Below are 14507 nucleotides of genomic sequence, written 5' to 3' on the forward strand. Positions count from 1 at the left end.
AGTATTTCTCCGAATACGATTTATGGACTCGCGAATATTTCAGTACAAAGAGTGAAACACTTTCAAGCGGCTCATTTAATGCATATTTTAAGCAAACGAAAATGATATAAGTTCTACCTTGGAAAGTAAAATAAATTAAAAATCTCCAAATGGTTTCTTTTCATTGACATATACAGCTGCGGCAACAAAAATAGCACCAGTGTGTAGGCAATTCTTCTTTGTGCTACAGAATGGTAATTTTTTGCAATATTTTTATTCTGTTTGTAAGGGTAAGTAGGGTTACATATCTATTGGGTTGGCAAGAAAGTCATGTCGTTTTTTTTCAATATTTTCAAAGATGATTTATTTATATCAGGACTTATAATTAATCAATTATGTATTGGCCGTTTTGTTCGACCACTAATGACCATCTCTCGGGCAGCTGCATAATTCCGCGCTCGAAGAACTTTTGGTCTTTTCCAGCAAAGAATCGAGACAAGTGGTTTTCGACAGCCTCATCTGAATCAAAGTTTTTACCATTCAAAGAGTTTTGAAGAGAGCGAAACAAATGGTAATCTGAAGGTGCTAAGTCCGGACTATAAGGTGGATGTGGTAGCACTTCCCAAATCAGCTCCGTTAATTTTTGCCGAGTGACCAAAGATGTGTGGGGCCTAGCGTTGTCATGGTGAAAGACTATACCCTTGCGATTAGCTAGTGCCGGCTCCTTTTCTTTAATTTTTTCCGCCAAATTGGATAGCTGGCGACAGTACACATCTGAATTGATGGTTTCATTCCGTCCCAGCAGCTCAAAGTGCACTACACCCTTCCAATTCCACCAAACAGACAGCATAACTTTCCTCTGATGGATATCGGCCTTTGATGTGGCTTGGGCTGGCTCATCTTTCTTGCTCCATGATCTTTTTCGTTGGACATTATTGTAAACAACCCACTTTTCGTCGCCAGTAATGATCCGCTTCAAAAAAGGATCGTTTTTAATCCGTTGCAGCAGAGAATAGCAGATGTTGATACGCTTAGTTAGGTGAATTTCCTTTAAGTTATGCGGAACCCAAACATCGAGCTTGCTTACGTAGCCAAGTTTCTTCAAATGGTTTTCAACCGTTGTATGCGACACACTGAGCTTCTCTGACATCTCCCGCGTTGAATAGCGCCGGTTTTCATCCAGCAAAGCCTGAATTTGTTCGTCAAAAACGGCCGATGGTCGACCAGAACGTGGGGCGTCTTTAACTCCAAAATCTCCAAGCCTGAATTTGGCAAACCAGCGCTGACATTGGCGATCACTCATGGCATCTTTACCATACACTTCGCACAATTTTTCGCGAGCTTCGACCGCTTTTTTTCCTTTTCGGAAGTAAAAAAGCAAAATATGCCGAAAATGCTCACTTTGGTCCTCCTTGTTTAATTTGCTATAGCTTCCACAAATGTTATCGAATAATTACCAAATTTTCGTCGATAGTACCTAAGACAATAAGCTTTAAAACGATACTAAAAAGTGTGACCCTGGTGCTCGATTAGTCGTAAATAAATTAGATTAAAAACGATTACTAAAAAAAACGACATGACTTTCTTGCCCACCCAATATTAACTAAAATAAAAGTGGTTACGCCCACAATACGGATGGTTTTTAAAATTTCGATACATTTATCAAAAAAGTAGCAAAGTTATGCGGCAACAAAAATAGCACCACTTAAATAAAAAACTTAAAAAACTTAAAAATAACGCGATTTGAAAATTTTTTTTGATTGAAATGTATGATTTCATACACCTTAAGGTAAAAAAATATTGTTCTAAAGCTTGGGCTGCAACAACAACAACAACAACGACCGACCTTGACGTCACTAGACACCAGAATCTTCCCTTGGCAAAATTGTTGTCTGGCTCTTTCAAAATAGCTCGAGGGCAGTTTTTTTTCTTCGGTTTTGCATTAAAAACATAGTTTTTAACATTTCTGCAAAGATTTTCGATGTGTTTTAGTTCTGGGGCTTGTAAGGTCCCCATTATACCATTTAGCTTAAGGGTTTTAAAACTTTGTACGACTTTCTGACTGATTTTTTTTGGGTTATAACCGTGGTAAAGCTTCGGAAATAAATTAGTTTTGTATTACGAATAAAATTGCATCACAATTTCTGAGCTATCAAGGTGAACATGTTGATCCTGTATGGGTTTACATTATGATATGGTACCAACATTATAGTACGAGAATATGCCCATACCATTATACTTGCTTCACCATTATTATTCTTTGCAAATGTGAAATGGGGACTCAATTTTGGATATGTAGGTTACCTGATGTGAATTTAAAGTCTTTTTCATCTAAACATGAGCAATTTTCAGCCGCCAGACCATATAAGAGTGTTCCTTTTATTGTGGGCCTTATTTAAAACTCGCCCTTCAAATTCACCCATGCTCTGCAGTCTAGGGAGATTTTTTTTTTGGACGTCAAGCGCATAATTGATTTTTATGTACATTATATCCAACTTTTTATGTACTTACAAATATTAAAAAAAAAAAAGCGACTTGATAGGCGCCTAAAACGGGACCTACTTGCATTCATGCAAATGACTTTTTAACAGTTATGGGGTCATTGCGGCTTTCGTACTGCGTGCTATTCTTTTGTGTTCCTGTTTTAGGTAACTACTAATCATTATTTTAAAGAATTCAACGATTCAACTTAACTTATCTTTTGCATTGCCTTTATAAATTAGCTTTTTAAATGTCCTTCTATCTGTATCATTACAGCGCGCTAAATGACCCATTGGGAACACTATTTTATGCATTATTTTACCAATTCACTTAGTAGTACTTATTCTTAATACAACAAAACGAAAAACAGCCAACAAATCTGAGCAAATGAAGTTTTATACCCAAAAACCGTTAATAGTGCTATTTTTGTTGCCGCATAATTATGCTACTTTTTTCATAAATCTATCGAAGTTTTAAAAACCATTCGCATTACGCCCACAACCATTTTTACTTTAGTTAAACGATATGTAAACCTACTTACCCTTACACACAGAAGAAAAATATTGCAAAAAATGACCATTTTGTACACAAATAAAAATTGCCCACACTTTGGTGCTATTTTTGTTGCCGCAACTGTATTTCTGTGAATTCAAAAATGAACAACTCTTAAAAAACGATTTTGAAAAGTGCATTTAAGGTGAAAGGTTCAAGAATATTATTAGAATAAAGTGGTTTTCAGTGAATTTGCTTTTACATTGTGTTTAATAATGATAATAATTGCTGTAGAGAATCGATTGGGTGCACTACACTGTGAGAAACAAGCATATTTACGTAATTTTTTTAACAGTGCTTAAAACAATGGAAAGAACATCAAATTTATGCTGAGTTCACGAAACAATTTTAAACTTGACTTATGTATGCAAATAAACCCGAAAAAAGGTAAAGATCTCCATAGGCGATTCGCAACGTGATCTTAACGCTCTTTGACTCGACTCTAGTCGCTTATAATGACCTATTAAATCGCGTTGGCCTTTTATAAATGCCCGACTATTTCGACCGACATACATTTCAAGATAACTTTGTTATATGTGTAATAAACGCAGTACATAGAAGGGGCGGCTATAAAACGATTTGACAAGCAGCTTTATATTTTCAGTCTGTAAACGCAAACCAAGCTCACCATATCAGTGTCCAAAGGGAGCCCCAAAAGGATTAAAACGCCGACAACACATATCTTTGGATTAGCAGATACCATTAAACTAGGGTGAGTAAATGGAAATTTTAGCGATTTCCTATCTATAAGATGGCAATTTTGAGTGATTTTTGAATATGCACCTTAATAATAGTCTAGAATTTTGTGGAGTTATAATTTCTTCTTGGTAAAAGTTTAAAATTTTACAATATCTATAAAAAGGGTAGCAGATACCATTAAACTAGGGTGAGTTAATGAAAATTTTAACGGTATGCACCTTAATAATAGTCTAAAACTTTGTGGAGTTGTAATTTCTTCTTGGTAAAAGTATCAAATTTTACAATATCTATAAAAAGGGTATAGGGTAGGGAAATTAAAGAAAATAATCAAAAAATCACTTTGTAAGTTTAAAAAAAATAATGTGAAATTAAAAAAAAAATGTTTATCCTGATAAAATTCAAAACATTGTAAATATCTCTAAAATCTATACTCCTTATAAATGGTATTATTAGTGCTATTTACAGTACCGCGACTGTGTAACAGTGGTCATCACTGTCTGTCTGTATTTTTCGCATTGCCTTTTCCTCATTATTTTTGCAGGCATTCCTTTTTTGCATTTCGTCGGTCGAGAATTTCAAGTATAGTTCGTTCAGTACTCGCCGACATTGACCCATTTACCGAGCGTCCTATCCGATGCTCCCGGCTCTGAAAAGTTCGAAAAAAAATTAACTTATTTGCATGTGCACAACACATTGTGTTCAGCGTTTTTTTGTGTAGTTTTTTCGTGTTTTCGATTTGCATTGTCATGGCAATGTTGACCGCTGCATCTGCGATGAGGTGCCTGCCCTCCGAGGCAGCACCCTCTTTTCCAGCAAAAGACGCTCGATTTGGTGAGGAACAGTGAAAACTCGCTGAAGCAGCAAGTTAATACATATGTATATATAATATGTATATATATTATAAACGATAATTTATATAGTTTCTTATATTATCTGCACTGCAATAGTAACATAGCAACGCGTGGGCGTCGATAATGCGCATGCCTACAGTTAAAGTGAAAATAATACCAATGCAATGAAAACTTTTATAAGACGTACTTTTTGCTAATAGAATTTTTAAGGTTATTTACTATTAAACGCAAACCAGAAATTTTACTACTATGTTTTATTGTTGCCAGTAACTTTCCTAACTCATAGTCAAAAATTGTCCATTAAAATTTGTTTATATCCGTGACATTTAATTTAATTAGGTAATAAGAAAAAAATTGTTTATTCTTTTGCAACCCTCTTATCATTATTTGTATGTTTTCAGTAATGGTTTACTTGTACTTTTTATTAACTTTAGTGTAAGGTCAAAGCACTTTATACATTGGGTTTTGCCTTGCCATTGTCTGGTTTTTAAAAATCAAGTTTCTCATGTAGGGTTTTTGTTCATTATTTTTATTTTTTGCAAGAAACCGAAGGGCAAGGGTTGACATTGCCATGGGTATTAACCCCAGAATTACTCATACTGACTTGATGATATCTGTAGCTCTCAACCAAGCCACCGTTTTATAGCACCCAGTTTTCGTCAGCATCCGCTTCAAGACCGTTAACAAAAATAGACTAATAGTCCAAAACAGGTCGAAATGAAATCGAGAGTATGACGAAGCGTAAAACCATGAATGGCCGAAGTCTTCGCACGTGCGATCGTGCGTTTGAACCGATTTGTCCAAAACCGGGCGGGTTTTCTGTCCACAACGCGTAGGGTGCTGAGCTTTGGGACGTGTTAATTATACCAAATATGCAAGGCATACAAAGGGGGTTACAAAAATAGTGGCTGAAACATTGATCAATTAAACTGATATGCCTATGGCTCTATTCAGACTCATTATTAGTTTTAAAGCTTTCTAGTTCTAACGATTCCCATTTTTCCTATACATATATATAGGAAAAAAAATATAGTTTCAAGGTTTGTTTTTCCAATGGAAAATTTAACTTAGTTATTAAAATATCTGCTAAATTAAATGATTTGTTTTTACGCTCGCCATAACTTATAGCAACAGCACAAAAAATTATTGGCTTATTAAAAGGTATAAAGCCACTTGTCTAACTGGTTTCAATTATTTTGTTTTTTGTACGATAATTTGTTTTTTATAAAATAATGGAGATTCGTCTGTATATTAAGTGACTGCAATCCCAGCGACTTTGATTGACAGTGCTATTGACTTGAACCCAAGTGTAGGTTTGTCAAACAGGTGTAAGCACTAATTGGCGTAGAGCAGGGCAGCATTGAAACCGGATAGCACGGAGTACGGAGTTTCAGGGTCGCCGTAGGAAATGCCTACGCCAAGGGATTTTCGAACGCCCTGTACACTAAGTAATTACACTCGAAGAAAACCCGAATAAATTAGGCAAAGCAGCTCAGAAAGCGTTGAGGCTGAAAGCGAAACTGAAACCGGCTTGAGGTGGCATCGTTTCCCAATGACGATGCACCCAGATAGAGCTCTCTCTGGGCAAACTCCACATCTCACACCTCTCCTCTTTGGTCGACACACGTGAATGTCATGCTCAAGTTCAGATTTAGGTAGTACATTACTACATAATCAATAAAAAAAAAAATTTTCACCGCAAAACATGGTGTAACTTTGGGAATACTAAGTTTTTTATGGATATTTTATAAATTTCGGTAACCAAATATCAAAAAATATTCAAAATTTTCCAAAAATAAATAAAATGTTGTAGAATATGATCCCTTAATATCCATACCCTATATAAACCCTGCATTTTTATCTCATAACTAAGCTGCTTTGGCAACTCTGGTCCCAAAGCGCATCGCTCGCCAACACCCACTCTCTTGGCGCTCTCTTCACAAATCCAGTTTCGATTCTTGGCCTGGCATAAAATATCCGAGTCGCGCTTTTGGCCGCAACAGTTTCATCTGGGCTTTCGGCTCCGTTGCACGCGTAACTCTCCTCTCAGCTGGTTTTTCAGACCCTATTTGCGGATTACTGTTAGCCATTATACTATAACCCAAACAAGTTTCGGTTTGTGTTGTGATCAGTGTGTACTATTTAAGATATCGTATTTTCCCAGTATAACCATTTATAATTCAAAAATGTTTAGTGTGTCATTTATGAATGCGAAAATAGTCGAGATCTTTGGCATATCACCTGGCCCATCTAATCCAAATTGGTCGAAATTTTCAATGTCACCTTTTTTGGATGCTAATTTAAGAGTCTTTTGTTTTCGAACCATTTGTAGCTGCGCAACCAGATGGAAAATTTTTGGCGCTAATTTCCAATTTGATTTTATTAGGAAGCCAGATGGGAAATCTATAGCGCTAATTTCTGATATATACCCAGAGACCCTGGGTACTTGATTTGTAATTTAAAACTGGCTTAACTAGAATTTTGTTCAAGTAGAACGTGTCGAGAATTCAGTTCAAGGTTTTTGAAAATGTATTTTCTGCCGGAGAAGCTATCATCTTTGCAAAAAATGCATCTGCCAAGATCTACATAATATAGATATATCTTCGAGGGCCAGCGATTTGCGAATTTCTCGCCTCGTCTTCCGCTATACAAAAGTTGCGAATGTCAAGGTGAAGGTTGGCCAGGTGATCAAATCAAATCGATCGCCGGCGAAGTCTAGAAATTCAATGCAGTTTCTCCCTTGAGCCGGTTCCGAGTGATTTGTGTATCATTAAATAAATTAAAACATCTAAACGTCTTTCCTATAAATAGAGTGCACAATCTGTCATTAGGCAAACTGAAACTTGAGATTGTACATTTTAAAGGCATAGCGCTTAGAAAATAAAACTCAAAGTTATCGCAAATTAATTTCAGTTGAGCAGAGCAACAACAACAATTGCAAAATGAGTAAGTAATTGTGAAGTACTGCCGTCATTATATGGACAACTAATTGGCAATTGTTGTCAGTTAGCTTAAGTTATTTAGTTGGACGAAGTTCCAAGTGCGCTTGGTGCAAAAAAAAAGCATTAGTTCAAAGTACAGAAGCAATTGCTAATTGAATCTAAATTGCTTCCCTTTCAGGAGTGCCCACAATGCTGTCCGATATAGACCAACTGCCCACGCTCCAGGTGGGCGACTATACGCTCCAATTCGAGCTGGGTGAACCCACGGCCCAGGGAAAGGAGGTGGCCATCAAGGAGCTCCGGGAAACCCCCGAGCGCCAGAAGGAGGCCGCCAAGGAACTGGCTCGTCTTCTAGAGGGTAAGAAACCAGGAATAATATTTATATTTTCTACAGGACTTTGAAAATATAACTTGCTTGCCAAACAACATATATATCAGATATATCATTTGATTACAAATTATTTTGTAATTACAAATTCAGGTATCTCCACTTTGTCAAGTGGTTAAATTTGCATATATTAAAAAGCAATAATTTCCAGTTATTACCTTTCAAGAATTAACAATGATTATAATCAAGTAACTGAAGTGCAGTAAAAATTCATTATTGCCAGTTAAATATTTTTTTATTATTTAGTTAAAACCATTTAAAACGTTTTTAAGATATAAATTTCATTAGTTTGCAATTTTTAAAATTCTTTTATCCATTTCTTCGGAAGCTAACGCAAAAAATGAGTTCGCATTAATTTAACCGCTCGTTAAACATTTAAAATCAATTTCTACACAACGAACAGTTCTGTATGATTAGTTTGCAATTTCGTGTCACTAATAACAGACCAAAGTCAAAAGTAGCACGCCCTCGAGAGTATTTTGTTGCATAACTCAATCATGGGTTATGGCGAAATGACATTTGCTTCTTAATTGCACCTGTATGACTTTTAAGTTCTAAGTTTATTGGAGGTGTGGCTGATTCACTTAATAATATTATTTTAGAGGAAACGGATTTGCACTATCCCAAGGGAAACGAGGAGTGGCTGATTAGATATCTGAGGCCCTGCAAGTATTATCCGGAGAGTGCTCGCGATCTGGTAAGATTTGGTTTATAAAATATGGAGTTTAAATAATAATATTGTATTTTATGTTGAAAACAGATTAAGCGCTACTACTCCTTCAAGGTGAAGCACGCTGATGTGTACAATGACCTCAAGCCATCGAACGAGGCCAACATTTTCAAGCACAACATTCTGACCGTCTTTCCCAATCGAGATCAATGTGGGCGTCGTATTTTGGTTCTGGAACTGGGCAGTAAGTACACCAAGATCCAAAATCCACTACCTTTAATCAGATACTTCTCTTTTTAATGTTACACGATTAGTTTTTAGATTCATTTACTCCCATTTAATGGTTTTTGGCATGATATAATAATAATATTATTATATAATAACAATTATCTTATATATCATGTCATGTTAGCATATCGGTTAAATTGGTGTGCTAATATAAAAACTAAACAAGTATTGTCACTTTTTGGACTCTATTTAACAGAACCTTGATTAATCTTTTATAATCTCCCATTACAGAACGCTGGAAGCACAAGCAGGTGACTTTGGATGAGGTTTTCAAGGGCGCCGTTCTCTTCCTGGAGGCTGCCATGCTGGAGCCGGAGACCCAGATCTGTGGAGCAGTGGTGATCTTCGACATGGATGGCCTCAGTCTCCAGCAGACCTGGCAATTCACTCCGCCATTTGCCAAGCGCATTGTGGACTGGCTGCAGGATTCGGTGCCACTCAGGATCAAGGCCATTCACATTGTGAACCAGCCGAAGATCTTCCAGGTGGTCTTCGCCCTGTTCAAGCCCTTCCTCAAGGAGAAGCTGCGCAGCCGGATCATTTTCCATGGCACCGATCGTGAGTCCCTGCACAAGTACATGTCGCCCAAGTGCCTGCCAGCCGCCTATGGAGGATTCCGGGAGGCCAGCCGAATTGACAGTGATCAGTGGTACCAGTTACTCCTCAAATGCGACACCGAGTTCGACACCATCAACTCGTATGGCTACAAGAAGAAGTGATCTGTGCCCCAGCTGCTGCAAGTGATAATATAAACTTCCCCAAGTTTCCATTTTTAAGCATATTCGTGCTGAACTCACGCACACGTTATAGTTAAGCACTCGATCTGTCATACGCTTGTCCTGTTAGTGAATAACGCCTAGAGTTTGCCTTAGTCTTAATCAGGATCCTCGGATCCGGGAGCCTCGATTGCAACCAGAAGAAGTGTTATACCTACTTAAATATTATAATTAACCCGGGGTAATCGTATTTATAGCATTTTACTATTGTACATTTTTAAACCAATTGTTGAAATATAAACCCAAAATTGTAGACGTTCGTTGTCTTGTTTATTCTTTTTGACAGGCATTTTAGTTGTTTCCTGGCTAAATGTTTAAATATACAGATTTAAAGCATTTCAAAATGTTGTAACATTTATATATTTCTTGTAAATATTCTTTTTGTAGCTAATGCATATCCAAAAGTTGCTAAAGTTTTATAAACTATATAAGACACTTGTTTATTCCAAAGCATTTCTTTTTACTGTTATACAGTATAACACTTTTAAATAAGTAAACTTATTTATACTGTATAACAGTTACTTTATTCTGTTTTATAACAAATGCAAAAATGACTCCAATTTGCCAATATTTAGCATAACAAATAATAATTTAGTGGTTATCTTTAGGAAAAGTATTCGCTGTCATAACATAACCTAATTTCGCCTTAAATCATTTGCTAACTGTTATACTGTTTTATAACAAATGCAAATATGACTCCAATTTGCCAATATTATAGCATAACAAGTAATAATTTAGTGGTAATCTTTAAGGAAAGTATTCGCTGTTATAACATAACCTAATTTCGCCTTAAATCATATGCTAACTGTTATACAGTGTGGTATGCTCTTAAGTAGTTCGTTCAAAAGCAAAGCTCCTTTAGAATATCATCATATCAGGGTAATCGCCTTAAATGCTAACAACATCGACTGATTACTTTTTGGTCTGAGGCACTTTCCCCTTCCGCGGAATGGAGTGGATTGGAATGCATTGAAAGTGAAGGTCAACCCGGTGGGGTGAGTGGTTAAATTAAGCGTAAGCTCCCTGTCAGCTCCAATTTGTCTGCTCATAGCCTGTAATTGGTGGCTGGCGCCTTGGTGGCGTTGCGCTTTTGACCGAACATCTTCTTTCCCGGACTTTGCATGGCTGCATCATCCTCCTGCCCCTCGCCTCCTCCTCCACCGCCGCCACCCGTGCAACAGATGCGTCGCTGCACCAGGCGAATGGGACTGGTGAGGTCAATGGTGTCGCCCTGCTGGCGCAGCTCCGCCTCCGCCACGCACTCCATGTGCCGCCACTGGCGGAGGCCAAGGACGAAGGCATCGGTCACGTTGTTGGCCGCCTTGGAGGAGGTCGTGATGTGGCAGGCGATCTTCTGCTCCGCGCACCACTGCTGCACTCCCTCGTAGCTCACCTGCCGCTTCTGCTCTGGGAGGTCGTTCTGAAATGGGGAAACGAGTCTTAGAAAGTCAAATATAATTTAATATTTAAAGAATTTTTTTGGAATTTGTATATGGAGCATATTGGCAATACCATTACCTGAAATCTCATAACGATCGAACAATTTATAAAAGGTATAAAAATATCTATGGTCTTGAAATAACTTTTAGATGTCATTTGGGGTGTCTAAAAGTATGCAACAGTATGTTGTAATAGAATTCAGAAAGACAAGATACTTTTAGACACCCAAAATAAAATTTATGATTGTTTTTAAAGCCCTAGTGATTTGTGTACCCATTGAAAGGTGATTTGACATTGTTTATATTATAAATATATCTCTCACTGCTAAACAAACTATATAGTATTAAAGTGATAACCTTTATTCTAAATGTTTTTTTCTAATTTTTCTATTTTTAGTACGCTAGTAAACATATTAAAACTAGGATACATATGAAAAAATATAAATAATACAAAATAGTAAACAACATAATAAATAATAAATTAAAGAATAAATAGATTTTTTAGTTTACAAATAAACTTTTTTTTAAAAAAGGAGAATCTGAAATGCGATAATTTTGTTTTAAATTACATAAAAGGTATAATTTATAAGGAAGAAATATATAAGGATAATAGTCTCCTGAGAAGAGCTCACCTTAGTTCCGACCACGATGAAGGGAAACTTGTCCTGGTTGACGTCTGCGTAGTTGAGGAACTCGTTCCGCCACAGACTCAATCCCCTCAAGCTGTCCCGATCGTCGAGGGCGTAGCACAGCAGGCAGATGTCCGATCCCCTGTAGAAAGGTGTTCGCAACGCCCGAAATCGCTCCTGCCCAGCCGTATCCCATATCTAGTTGGGAAAATACAAAATCAAACAAACGCGACAATTAACTTTAATTGAAGAAGTGATTCAATTAGCGCTTCATTGAAATTTACATTCGATTTAGAACTTAACTAGCTGGGAAACACAGACTTTCTCTGTCTAAAATGTAGGTGTTTGCATGACTGACTCACATTTTCTCGCTTTTTTTGTGGGCTAAACAAATATTTAGCTTAAGAAGTAGTCACAAGCGCAGCTGATAAGAAAGTGACTGTGACAAGCAAATAGCTCAAAAAATCTGAATACATACACAAAAAAAAAGTTAATTAAAATTTTACAGTCTAGTAGTTACTCTCCCAAGAACAAAATACACACAACTTACCATTTTATGGAAGTTTTACTGTTATAAAGAAACCAAAGCAACAAGAAAATACACCCCACTATTTTTAGTATTTGTTAATCTAGTTTTACAGTTACATATTATCCATATTGGTCAATTTCCAAACAATTTTTTGTTTACAGTGTGCATACCTTAATCACTAATATTATATTTAATCCTTTAGCACGAACACGAGGTAGGGTCCATTAAAAAATCAGTTTTAAAAATTATCTATAATTTGTCAAAGTCTTTAAATAATGTTAACACCCCCAACAAGGGCATACAAATGTGGGCCTTGAAAAACTATGAGTAAACTGACCTTTTTAATGTCTGACTGCTTCCCGTGGTAACATGATGTATAGACAGTAAAAAACACCCCAGTTATTTCCCATTTTTTGCAACTCTGCCCTGGGAAATCCTCTTCAGCTCGGTGAACCGTGACCCAGAATTATTTTCTGGATTCTACCAGTTGAGGAAAATCTTCTTCCAAACTATGTATACGAAAATTCCCCTGGCATTAGTCATACCTTATTTCAGTCTACATTCCTCCACTTTCTATACCCGGTATAGAACCCATCGTAGGGTTCAATTAGAATCATTATTCCGATGCGCTCCACCTTTGGTTGCATTTTGCTTACTCACTGAGACGCGATTGAATATTCATAAGTTTTCCGAGCTTGGCGAACTGTGAACAGCATTTTGTTTTGGCTCCGATAATTTTAAAGACAAGAGATTCAGTAAATGAAAACCAATTACGAAACATAGGTTGGGAGATTCAGAACAGAAACTGTGGCGGCGGATGAAACAGAGTCTCTACTTTGTTAGCGAATAGAGAAACTGTCATTATTGTTATTATTTCGGTTTTTGTTTTTCGCAATGCCAAGCTCAACGTTAATTGAGTACAAATTTAATGCCTATATGTGTGTGGGTTTTGGCATGGGGGCAGATGGAGCAGATACAGCTATAAAGATAATGGGTACGGGCACAGTGGTATCTGAGAAAATAAAATGATCCGATTATTTAAATTAAATAATAAAAAAAATAAAATTGTCTTTCACTAATGTTTACTTTTCAAAATTATAAAATAAAAATGGAATTACCTATTGGTATCTTATATTATTACAAGACTTTGCTTATTATGACACAGATATCTTTTAAGATAAGTGTTGATTTGATAAGATATTGGAAATAAGGAAGACGACTTGATGTCCATCTCAAAATTTCATATATATTATAATATTCATATAATATTTCATATATATTATGTTATTCATATAATATTTCGTATTATTATATTATTAATGTTTGTGGAAATCCCCTTTTTAGATTGTTATATTTCCGCATAACCACTGTACTACGAATGATAGAAAAAGCAAAACAAAGCTCCATCGTTGTTCAGTTCGGTTTTTAAGTGTTTGTATCAACGAAATGCCGGTGGATCACATCGTGGGGTTCAGGGTAGATGAGGGGACTTATGAGAAGGGGTATACGATTTCTTTACACGTATGGGAAATACGCTTGACTTGCCGTTATCTTGCCCAACTGTTGCATTCACTAAAACAAATTAGAAAAAGTTCTACCGCCTTGACCCAAAAACTATCTTACTTATAATTAATTGATTTATGGTATCTTCCTAAGTAATAATTACATTACATAGTCTTGTAACTAAGTTCCGAAAAGTTCCCAACTTTACCTGCAATGTGAAGCGCTCGCCGTCGACGACTATATCCTTGTTCATGAATTCCACGCCGATGGTGTGGAAATTGTTTTCCTCGTACCGATTCGAAACGAAGCGGGTGAGAAGGGCGGATTTTCCAACGCCGCCTTCTCCCAGTATGACGACCTTCAGCAACTTGGATTTCTGCGGCCGCATGTTTGTCATATTGGATGTGTTTGTTTGTTCTTACAATTAAACCCGGCAATAGTGTGTAGATTTCCTTAGCTTTTTCCTACTGCGCAGCTGAAAATTACTACCGGTTCTACTGGACTTTTCAATATAATTTCACTCACGATTACCGATCGATTTACTTTTTGTTTGTAATTACTATCAATGTAATTTGAAAAAAAATCGGAAATTACTTATTTTTGTTTGAACGTACTTAAGCGAATAGCTCAATCGAAATCCGCGCCGTGGAGCAGGTCCAATTGAATGGGCTGTCAGCTGACAACTAACAGACCGGTGCTTTGGCGTAACATTCTGTGGACTTGTAGACAACTTTGCCGTTAACAGAGCCCCCATTAAGGGTGACCATCTGGAATTTAGTAG

General features: G+C 36.8%; 2 protein-coding genes across 6 annotated transcripts; one reads left to right on the top strand and one right to left on the bottom strand.

Annotated features, from left to right (window-relative positions):
• The first annotated feature begins 3606 nt into the window (after positions 1-3606).
• Positions 3607-9876, top strand: LOC108019677 (alpha-tocopherol transfer protein-like). Of its 5 annotated transcripts, XM_017087578.4 has the most exons (6): positions 6527-6643; positions 7476-7508; positions 7683-7862; positions 8495-8589; positions 8653-8806; positions 9082-9876. In XM_017087578.4, exons 2-6 carry the CDS (start codon positions 7505-7507, stop codon positions 9567-9569), a joined length of 921 nt encoding a protein of 306 aa, XP_016943067.2. In that variant the 5' UTR covers positions 6527-6643; positions 7476-7504; the 3' UTR covers positions 9570-9876. The 5 variants fall into 5 exon arrangements, with proteins under 5 accessions (XP_016943074.2, XP_070855651.1, XP_065720540.2 ...); XM_017087585.4 differs by lacking the exons at positions 6527-6643; positions 7476-7508 and adding an exon at positions 3607-3724; XM_070999550.1 differs by lacking the exons at positions 6527-6643; positions 7476-7508 and adding an exon at positions 3870-3898.
• Positions 9130-14414, bottom strand: Rab9 (RAS oncogene family member Rab9). Its single transcript, XM_017087597.4, has 3 exons — positions 13935-14414; positions 11698-11892; positions 9130-11046 (listed from the first exon to the last, which is right to left on the bottom strand). The coding sequence occupies exons 1-3, from the start codon at positions 14121-14123 to the stop codon at positions 10672-10674; spliced, it is 759 nt and encodes a 252-aa protein (XP_016943086.3). The 5' UTR covers positions 14124-14414; the 3' UTR covers positions 9130-10671.
• Between the last annotated feature and the right edge of the window lie 93 nt (positions 14415-14507).

Source organism: Drosophila suzukii, chromosome 2L (assembly GCF_043229965.1).
Source record: "Drosophila suzukii chromosome 2L, CBGP_Dsuzu_IsoJpt1.0, whole genome shotgun sequence".
NCBI classification, from domain to species: Eukaryota; Metazoa; Arthropoda; class Insecta; order Diptera; family Drosophilidae; genus Drosophila; species Drosophila suzukii.

Bases quoted from the DNA above. Each gene is read 5' to 3' on its own strand.
- LOC108019677 (XM_065864468.2), top strand. From the start codon at position 4,458: ATGGCAATGTTGACCGCTGCATCTGCGATGAGGTGCCTGCCCTCCGAG. The intron at 7,863-8,494 runs GTAAGAAACCAG...ATATTATTTTAG, and splicing joins ACTGGCTCGTCTTCTAGAGG to AGGAAACGGATTTGCACTAT. The intron at 8,807-9,081 runs GTAAGTACACCA...CTCCCATTACAG, and splicing joins TTTGGTTCTGGAACTGGGCA to AACGCTGGAAGCACAAGCAG.
- Rab9 (XM_017087597.4), bottom strand. From the start codon at position 14,123: ATGACAAACATGCGGCCGCAGAAATCCAAGTTGCTGAAGGTCGTCATA. The intron at 11,893-13,934 runs GTAAAGTTGGGA...TTTCCCAACTAG, and splicing joins GCGAGCGCTTCACATTGCAG to ATATGGGATACGGCTGGGCA. The intron at 11,047-11,697 runs GTGAGCTCTTCT...TCCCCATTTCAG, and splicing joins TCATCGTGGTCGGAACTAAG to AACGACCTCCCAGAGCAGAA.